At 46.0% G+C, this 10,000-nt stretch overlaps 1 protein-coding gene across 1 annotated transcript in view; it reads left to right on the top strand.

Moving 5' to 3' along the window:
• Positions 1–10,000, top strand: part of LOC123502849 (monoglyceride lipase-like) — a 28,205-nt gene that overhangs the window by 16,495 nt on the left and 1,710 nt on the right. Inside the window, exons 3-6 of the mRNA XM_045252123.1 lie at positions 4,376–4,512; positions 5,931–6,086; positions 6,572–6,645; positions 7,251–7,437. Coding sequence (XP_045108058.1) covers positions 4,376–4,512; positions 5,931–6,086; positions 6,572–6,645; positions 7,251–7,437 — 554 coding nt within the window. The remainder of the gene's footprint in view (positions 1–4,375; positions 4,513–5,930; positions 6,087–6,571; positions 6,646–7,250; positions 7,438–10,000) is intronic.

The raw sequence follows: 10,000 nt of genomic DNA, 5'->3' as shown, positions 1-10,000 counted from the left end.
TCACTCACTCTCACAATGTCACTACACGCTTCAACACACTATTCTCTCCATCCTTCTCTTTTTTTTCTCAATTTCGTCACCTACCCACTCCCCTCTCACTCTCTCAATCACTCTCACTCACTCTCACAATGTCACTACACGCTTCAACACACTATTCTCTCCATCCTTCTCTTTTTTCCTCTCAATTTCGTCACCTATTCTCTCCATCCTTCTCTTTTTTCTCAATTTCTCTCCCACTCCCTCTCACTCTCTCAATCACTCTCACTCACTCTCACAATGTCCTTACACACTTCAACACACTATTCTCTCCATCCTTCTCTTTTTCCTCTCAATTTCGTCACCTACCCACTCCCCTCTCACTCTCTCACTCTCTCACTCTCACAATGTCCTTCCAAAACGAATATAAATGATTTTCTCGATATTTTCAGCCAATCAGAGCCATTCTTACTCTCCCTTGAGCCAATCAGCGCCCTCTTTCACTCTCATATTCCCTGCCTAAGCCTATCAGATTTTTTTTATTAGGCATACTTATATTTTGTGGCTGTTTGGAGGAGGAGGAGGAGGAGGAGGAGGAGGAGGAGGAGGAGGAGGAAAGTTTGGTTTTATTTATTCATTTCTTATTCTTTTATTTTTTTATCTCTCTCTCTCTCTCTCTCTCTCTCTCTCTCTCTCTCTCTCTCTCTCTCTCTCTCTCTTCTACTTATTTTGTTTCTTTTTCTACTACTACTACTACTACTACTACTACTACTACTACTACTACTACTACTATTATTATTATTATTATTATTATTATTATTATTATTATTACTACTACTACTACTACTACTACTACTACTACTACTACTACTACTACTACTACTACTACTACTACTACTACTACTACTACTACTACTACTACTACTACTACTACTGACCTTGAAATGAGGTGTCTTATTGCGTCACTGACCTAAGCACTGGGAATGGAGAGAGAGAGAGAGAGAGAGAGAGAGAGAGAGAGAGAGAGAGACGTTCATTATTGTCTTTATATTTTAATTTCTTCATCATTTATAACTTTTCTATTTCCTCCTCCTCCTCCTCCTCCTCCTCCTCCTCCTCCTCCTCCTCCTCCTCCTCCTCCTCCTCCTTTTCATCTCCTTCTCTTCCTCTGCTTCCATCCTCTACTCTTCTTCCTTCAGCTCCTCCTCCTCCTCCTCCTCCTCCAGTGCTTGAAGGAAATTGGGTTGTCTAGTCCCTCGTTAAGTGGACAGCCGCCCCCTCCCCCCTTGAATTGACTGGCCCCCACCCCCCCTCATACTCTCCTCTCCTTCCCCTCACCTCCTGCTTTCTGATTGGTCCGCGTCTCTCTCTCTCTCTCTCTCTCTCTCTCTGGTTCTGTATGGTTGAGGAAATTAATTCTCTCTCTCTCTCTCTCTCTCTCTCTCTCTCTCTCTCTCTCTCTCTCGTTGCATAATATAACTTGAGTGCAATTTTTTTTGTTGGAAGTGCAAGAGAGAAAGCGAGAGAGAGAGAGAGAGAGAGAGAGAGAGAGAGAGAGAGAGATTATATTATATTCTTGTCACAAACTTTTTTTTCTTAAACTTAGAGAAGAATTCATATTATTACGCCCTCTCCTCCTCCTCCTCCTCCTCCTCCTCCTCCTCCTCCTCCTCCTCCTCCTCCTCCTCCTCCTCCTCCTCCTCCTCCTCCTCCTCCTCCTCCTTTTGTTGAAACGATTACCATAAATTTCTCTTATTCCTTTGTATGAAGATCTGAAGTGGTGGTGGTGGTGGAAGAGGAGGAGGAGGAGGAGGAGGAGGAGGAGGAGGAGGAGGAGGAGGAGGAGGAGGAGGAGGAGAATGTGCTTGCCTGAATTTGCTGACTGACTGCTGACTGACTGCTTGCTGACTGCTGACTGGCTCTACACTTAAGTAAGGCAAACATGACTACTACTACTACTACTGCTACTACTACTACTACTACTACTACTACTACTGCTACTACTGCTGCTGCTGCTGCTACTACTACTACTACACTACTACTACTACTACTACTACTGCTGCTACCACTGCTGCACACTGCACACAACTGCTGCACCACCACCACTGCAACAACACAACACTGCACTGCTGCACTGCACCACTGCTGCACCACCACAACACACTGCACTCAACCACCACCACACTGCACTGCACCTGCTACTACTGCACCACCACCACCTACAACTGCTACTGCTGCTACCACCACCACCACTGCACCACTGCACCACCTGCCACTGCACCACCTGCACTGCTGCCACCACTGCTGCACCACCACCACTGCTGCTACTGCTGCCACCACTGCACCACCACTGCACCACCACCTACCTGCACCACTACTGCTGCTGCTGCTGCTGCTGCTGCTGCTACCACTACCACTGCTGCTGCTGCTGCTGCTGCTGCTGCTGCTACTGCTGCTGCTGCTACTACTACTACTGCATTCGTAAGAGAAGGAGGAGGAGGAGGAGGAGGAGGAGGAGGAGGAGGAGGATTGGAGAAGGAAGACAATAGAACGACGATAGGACATTGTAACAGAGAGGAGGAGGAGGAGGAGGAGGAGGAGGAGGAAGAGAAAAGACATACGTTCTTTAGTAGGACAATGTATCTCTTCCTCCTCTTCCTCCTCCTCTTCCTACTCCTCTTCCTCCTCCTCCTCCTCCTCCTCCTTCATTTTTAGTCGTTTCACATTATCTTGTTTTTTCTCTCTTTTCCCTTTCCTCCCTTTACTTCAACCAGTATCTCCTCCTCCTCCTCCTCCTCCTCCTCCTCCTCCTCCTCCTCCTCCTCCTCCTCCTTCTTTCCTTGCCTAACTAATCCTATTTTCCTTATCCTGCATCCTTCCTTATCCTAAACGTACTTAATCCTATCTTTGAATGATCTAATCCCTTACGCCTTTACTGAGTCTATGTGCAATTGTATTAACCTACATAGTCCTATCTTAACTGGCGTGACCTTGTTCTATTGTGTCTTCAAGTCCTTAACCTCTTCAGTACTGGAACACATTTTTACCTTTTTGTGTACGATTGGACAATTTTATTGACATTAGGTAGGATCTATGGAGGTCAGAAGATTAATGGCCACAGTCTTCAGTACTGGGACACATTTTTACCTTGAGATTTGTATACGATTGGATCATTTTATTGACATTAGGAAGGGTCTATGGAGGTCAGATGATTAATGGCCACAGTCTTCACCATTTTAATCCCCCACATGAGTTTCTGAAGCTGTATAAAATCTCCAAATAGTCACCAGAATTTTTTATCATGAGTTTTGGGTACCATTAGACCATTTTATTGACATTAGGAAGGGTCTATGGAGGTCAGAAGATTAATGGCCACAGTCTTCACCATTTTGAAGCTGTAGAAGATCACCAAATAGTCACCAGAAGGCAAATGAAAACTCGTCATGGTACTGAAAGGGTTAACACTGTCCTGTAACTCGTTTTTAACCCTTTGAGTACCATGACGCATTTCCATACTCATTCTGGTGACTATTTGGTAATTCTATACAGCTTCAGAAACTCATGTGGGGGATTAAAATAGTGAAGACTGTGGCCATTAATCTTCTCACCTCCATAGACCCTTCCTAATGTTAATAAAATGGTCTAATGTACACAAATCTCTAGATAGAAATGTGTTCCAGTACTGAATGTGCATTGTAACATGAATTCCCTATTAGTGTTGAGTTATTAAGATGGTTGTGGCGGTAGTGTGTGTGTGTGTGTGTGTGTGTGTGTGTGTGTGTGTGTGTGTGTGTGTGTGTGTGTTTAGTAATTCTCTTCATGATACTTTCTTTTTCTCTCTCTTTTTTCTGTTATTACCCAAAATGTATCCTTTATTCCTTCAGTATTTCAATCTTCAAACGAGTCTTGTCCTAGTGCCTGACTCCCTGCCTGCCTGCTTCTCTGTCCAACTTCCTGTGACTTCACTTCATTTACGAGAGACGCTTCAAGACATTTATCCATTTTATTATTTATTTTTTTACGAACTCTCTCAGACCTGCTTGGGGACTGGCAACTATATGGGCCTCCTCCTTTTTTTGTTTTGTTTTTGTTTTGTGTTTGTTTCTCTTGGCCAACTTACACCTCTTACATAAAAACAAAACAAAAAATGTGATAAATTCTTTTCTCTATTTCTTTTTCTCATATTTCTCAATTTTCAAACGAGTAATTTCTAGTAACTTCTTCACAAAACACAGCACACATTTCTCCTCCACTTGACTTGACCTTCCCTTCTCCACAGTCAGTCACCAAAATCCACGTACTCTTCCTAATACTCCTAGTGTAATAACTTTCAAACGAGTAATTTCTAGTAACATCTTCACAGCACACATTACTTTACTCCACTTTTCCTCCTCCACAGTGGGCCACGGGAGGTCAGAGGGCGTGAGGGGCTACGTGGAGAATGTGGACGACTATGTGGAGGACGTGTTGAGGCACTGTGATGACGTACGTGCTGGTCATCCTGGTCTGCCTTGTTTCCTCGTGGGGCACTCTATGGTAAGGCCCTTCCTCTTTCACCATGACTGTTTTTCAAGGCCACAGAGACGACTAGCGGGGTTTTAAGTGTATTTTTTCAGTTGATATTGTAGAAATGTAGTTAATCTCTCTCTAGAACTATAAAATGGCCCTTAAAAAATCGTGTGGTGTATTTAAAAGGCTTGTCACAGCTTGCTCTCTCACCATGACTTTTCCAAGGCCACAGAGACGATTAACCGGGTTTCCAAGTGTGTTTTTCATGTTGATGTTGTAGAAATATTGTTAATCTGTCGCTGCAGCTATAAAGACACCCTTAAAACTGGTGTACCTTCAATCAGAGCACCTTAAAAGCGTTGAGGGTGCAGCATAGAAGTGGTTCATAATGTTGTAATGTTGTACTGGTGCGGAACAAACAGTATAGCGGAGTCTGACCTAAAATCTGACTGACGTTTTCTTCCTTGAGTGGTCCTGCTGAGCTCGCCCTCTTCTTGTCATTCACTGCAGCGTTAAAATTATTCTTTCGCTGCACGCACACGCACTCACACACACACACACACACACACACACACATACATAAAAAGCAAAGGAAAATATAAAGTTTACTTATTCCTGTTTATTTAGTTTTATATATATTTTTTTCTGGTTCAAGATCTGTGTCATTCATTCAAGGTCTCTCTCTCTCTCTCTCTCTCTCTCTCTCTCTCTCTCTCTCTCTCTCTCTCTCTCTCTCTCTCTCTCTCTCTCTCTCTCTCTCTCTCCTTCACGCTGCAGTAACCATCCTCCTCCTCCTCCTCTTAATATACTCCCTTCTCCCTTTACAAGTATATCATCTACCACCCACGCCTTCCCCTCTAGGCATCTCTCTCTCTCTCTCTCTCTCTCTCTCTCTCTCTCTCTCTCTCTCTCTCTGAAAACTTCAAAACACTCCTTTGACAGTTTAAAAATACTGCCACATACTTTTTTTTAGCCCAAAGGAGAGAGAGAGAGAGAGAGAGAGGGGGGGGTTCCTTTACTGTCCCTCTTACGGTGTTCCTTGAAAGAATGGCAGCCCCGGGGGGTTTGTAAGGGTCCCTGGGGTGTTGTTGTTGTTGTTGTTGTTGTTGTGGTGGTGGTGGTGGTGGTGGTGGTGGTATTTATTTTTTTTTTGTTCTTTTTTCTTGTTCTTGTTGTTCTTTTGTTTTTTTTTTCGTTTTTCCATTTTTTTTTCTTACTTTTCTTTCTTTTTGTTGTTGTTGTTGTTGTTGTTGTTGTTGTTGTTGTTGTTGTTACTTCTGTACTACTACTACTACTACCACCACACCACCACCACCACCACACCACCACCACACCACACCACACCACCACCACCACTACCCCTCTCAACACCCATCACCACCATACAAACACCCCTTTCACTCCTACTCTTCCTCTCACTCCTCTCTCTCTCTCTCTCTCCCCAGGGCGGCATGATCGCTATCCGGACAGCCATGGCGCGGCCTGAGCTGTTCAGGGGCGTGGTGCTCATGGGGCCACTGATAAGAGCCAACGAATCAGAAGCTACGCCTCTTAAAATCTTTCTGGCTCGTCTCGTGGCTCGCCTGCTGCCCTACATCACGGTGAGAGAGAGAGAGAGAGAGAGAGAGAGAGAGAGAGAGAGAGAGAGAGAGAGAGTATACAAGTGTTGCTTAATTCATGTTCATATTTATCTAATCTTCCTCTTCTTTCCTTCCTTCCTTCCTTCCTTCTTTACATTCTCTATCCCTTCCACACACACACACACACACACACACACACACACACACACACACACACACACACACACACACACACACACACACACACACACACATCTCTTCATTTCTCCCTCATACCTCTCCTCATTTCTCCGTCATACCTCACATCTCCCCTCGCCTCTCCCCTCACCTGTCCCCTCTCACCTGTTCCCTCACAAATGTCCCTCTTACCGGTACTCTTACTTTTCCCCTTTCCCTCACTTTTCCCCTCACCTCCTCCTTCACTCATTCCTCACCTCTCCCCTCACATCTTCCCTCACCTCTCCCCTCACCCCTCACTTTTCCCCTCACTTTTCCCCTCATTATAGGTAGCCACGCTTAAGCTGGACCAGGTGACGAGAGACCAGGATATGAAGAGCAGATTGAAGACCGATCCGCTCAGGTAAGAGGAAAGCGCAGGTGTGTTTGCAGGTGTGTGGCGCAGGTGTGTGTATGAAGGGGGGGTTGTTGGTGAGGGGAGGGGTGTGAAGGGGGTGTTTGGTGAGTTATGAGTGTTTTTGTTGTTGTTTTTTTTTTTGTTGTTTTTGTTTGATGTGTTTTGGTTAGTGTTGTCTGTCTGTCTGTTTGTCTCTCTCTCTCTCTGTCTGTCTGTTTGTCTCTCTCTGTCTGTCTGTCTGTCTGTCTGTCTCTCTCTCTCTCTCTCTCTCTCTCTCTCTCTCTCTCTCTCTCTCTCTCTCTCTCTCTCTCTCTCTCTCTCTCTCTCTCTCTCTCTCTCTCTCTCTCTCTCTCTCAACTTGTTGTTGTTCTTCATCTTCCTCCTCCTCCTCCTCCTCCTCCTCCTCCTCCTCCTCCTCCTCCTCCTCCTCCTCCTCCTCCTCCTCCTCCTCCTCCTCCTCCTCCTCCTCCTCCTCCTCCTCCTCCTCCTCCTCCTCCTCCTCCTCCTCCTCCTCCTCCTCCTCCTCCTCCTCCTCATCCTCCTCCTCCTCCTCTTCTTCATCTTCATCTTCTCTTCCTCTTCTTGTAACCCTCACAACCCTCCTCCGTCAGGTACCACGGGGGCATCAGGGCACGGTGGGCGGCGGCGGTGGTGGAGTCGCTGCTGAGGATAGAGGAGCAGATGGACAGCGTGGCGTGGCCCTTCCTGGTGCTGCACGGGGAGGCGGACCAGCTGTGTTCACCAGAGGGCTCCAAGGACCTCCTCCAGCGTTCCGCCAGCACTGATAAGGAGCTCAAGGTGTGTGCTGGTGTGTGATTGGGGTGTGCTGGTGTGTGGTGTGTGTTTGAGGTGTGCTGGTGTGTGCTTGTGTGTGGTGTGTGGTGTGTGTTTGGGGTGTGCTGGTGTGTGGTGTGTGTTTGGGGTGTGCTGGTGTGTGATTGGGGTGTGCTGGTGTGTGGTGTGTTTTGGGGTGTGCTTGTGTGTGGCGTGTGCTTGGGGTGTGCTTGTGTTGGGTGTGTGTTTGGGGTGTGCTGGTGCGTTGGGTTGTGTATTTGGATGTGTGAGTGTATTTGGGTGTGTTTGGATGTGTGTGGTGGTGTGTGGTGGTGTGTGTTAGTACTGATAAGGAGCTCAAGGTGTGGTCTGGTGTGGTGGTGTGTGTCGGGGTGTGATTGGGTGTGCTGGTGTGTGGTATTTGTTGGGGTGTGTTAGTGTGTGTTGATGTGAGTGAGTAAGTTAAGGAAATGTGGTGGTGTGTGTTAGTACTGATAAGTTTTCAAGGTGTGTGCTGGTGTGTGCTAGTGTGGGTGTGTGTGTAAGAGTGTGTATTTGGATGTGTTAGTGTATTTGGATGTGTCTGGATGTGTGTGGTGGTGTGTGTTAAGGATAAAGAGCTCAAGGTGTGTGGTGGTGTGTGCTGGTGTGTGTCGGGGTGTGATCGGGGTGTTTGGTTATATTTAGGTGTATTTTTGGGGTGTTTTGGTGTGTGGTAAGGAAATGTGGTGGTGTGTGGTGGTGTGTTAGTACTGATAAGGATTTCAAGGTGTGTGTTGTGGTGTGTGGTATGTATGTAGGAGTGTGGTGTGTGTCGTGGTGTGATTAGGGTGTTTGGGTGTGTTAAGGTGTGTATGGTTGTGGTATGTGTGTGTGTGTGTGTGTGTGTGTGTGTGTGTGTGTGTGTTTACGTAGGGAAGAGGGCCAGCCAAGGGCAAAAAAAGAAAGTTAGAAAAAGGCCCACTTGAGCGCTGGCTCTCCAAAGAGTACAAAAAGTGCCAAAACCGTCAGCCAGAATTAGGGGAGCAAATGCCTCGATACCTCCCTCTTAAAAGAAGACAAGTTGTAGGAATTCGGAAATACAGATGCAGGGAGGGAGTTCCAGAGTTTACCAGTGAAAGGGATGAATGATTGAGCGTACTGGTTAACTCTTGCATTAGAGAGTTGGACAGAATAGGGATGAGAGGAAGAAGAAAGCCTTGTGCAGGAGGAAGGGAGGCATGCAGTTAGGAAGATCAGTAGAACAGTTACCATGAAAATAGCGATAAAATATAGAAAGGGATGCAACATTTCGGCGGTGAGAAAGAGACTGAAGACAGTTAGTCAGAGAAGGGGAGTTGATGAGACGAAGAGCTTTCGATTCCACCCTATCAAGCAAAGCTGTGTGACTGGAACCCCCCCAAACATGCGAAGAGTACTCCATACAGGGACGGATAAGGCCCTTATACAGAGTAAGCAGTTGGAGGGGCGAGAAAAACTGGCGGAGACGCCTCAGAACACCTAACTTCATAGAAGCTGTTTTAGCAAGAGATGAGATGTGAAGTTTCCAGTTAAGATTATGAGCAAAGGACAGACCGAGGATATTCATTGTGGAAGAAGACAGTTGAGTGTCATTGAAGAAGAGGGGATAGTTGTCTGGAAGGTTGTGTCGAGTTGATAGATGGAGGAATTGAGTTTTTGAGGCATTGAAAACTACTAGATTTTCTCTGCCCCAATCGGAAATCTTAGAAAGATCGGAAGTCAGGCGTTCCGTGGCGTCCCCGCGTGATCTGTTAATTTCCTGAAGGGTTGGACGTCTCTGAAAGAACGTGGAAAGATGTAGGGTGGTATCATCAGCGTAGGAGTGGATAGGGCAAGAAGTTTGGTTAAGAAGGTCATTAATGAATAATAGAAAGAGAGTGGGTGACAGGACAGAACCCTGAGGAACACCACTATTAATAGGTTTAGGAGAAGAACAGTAGCCGTCTACCACAGCAGCAATAGAGCGGTCGGAAAGGAAACTTGAGATAAAGTTGCAGAGAGAAGGATAGAAGCCGTAGGAGGGCAGTTTTGAAATCAAAGCTTTATGCCAGACTCTATCAAAAGCTTTTGATATGTCTAACGCTACAGCAAAAGTTTCACCGAAATCTGTGTGGAAGATGAGTGAATGTGATGGTGTGGCGGTGTGTGTTTGAGTGTCTTTTGGTGTGTGTGTTTAGATGTGTGTTTTCGGGGTGTTTACTGTGTTTGGTGTGTTTTGTTGTGGTGTGTGGTGGTGTGTGTGTGTGGTTGGATGAGAGAATGTGGTACTGGTATGTTTAAGTGGTAGGTGGCTTACTCTCTCTCTCTCTCTCTCTCTCTCTCTCTCTCTCTCTCTCTCTCTCTCTCTCTCTCTCTCTCTGTGGTGGATTTGTTACCCCGTTCATGGCAGGAAAACAAGCATCGTTGTGTTCTTAGGCTGATGCTGTTGATGTTGTTGATAAGTGTTAATTGTGGCGTGTTTGTACAGATGTGTGTGTGTGTGTGTGGTGCATAAACTGTGCAGGATGAATCATAATAAACCCACACACACACACACACACACACACACACACACACACACACACAC

This window comes from Portunus trituberculatus, chromosome 12 (assembly GCF_017591435.1).
Source record: "Portunus trituberculatus isolate SZX2019 chromosome 12, ASM1759143v1, whole genome shotgun sequence".
Taxonomy (NCBI): domain Eukaryota; kingdom Metazoa; phylum Arthropoda; class Malacostraca; order Decapoda; family Portunidae; genus Portunus; species Portunus trituberculatus.
The sequence above is the reverse complement of the archived record's forward strand: the minus strand, read 5'-3'. Positions and strand labels throughout refer to the sequence as shown.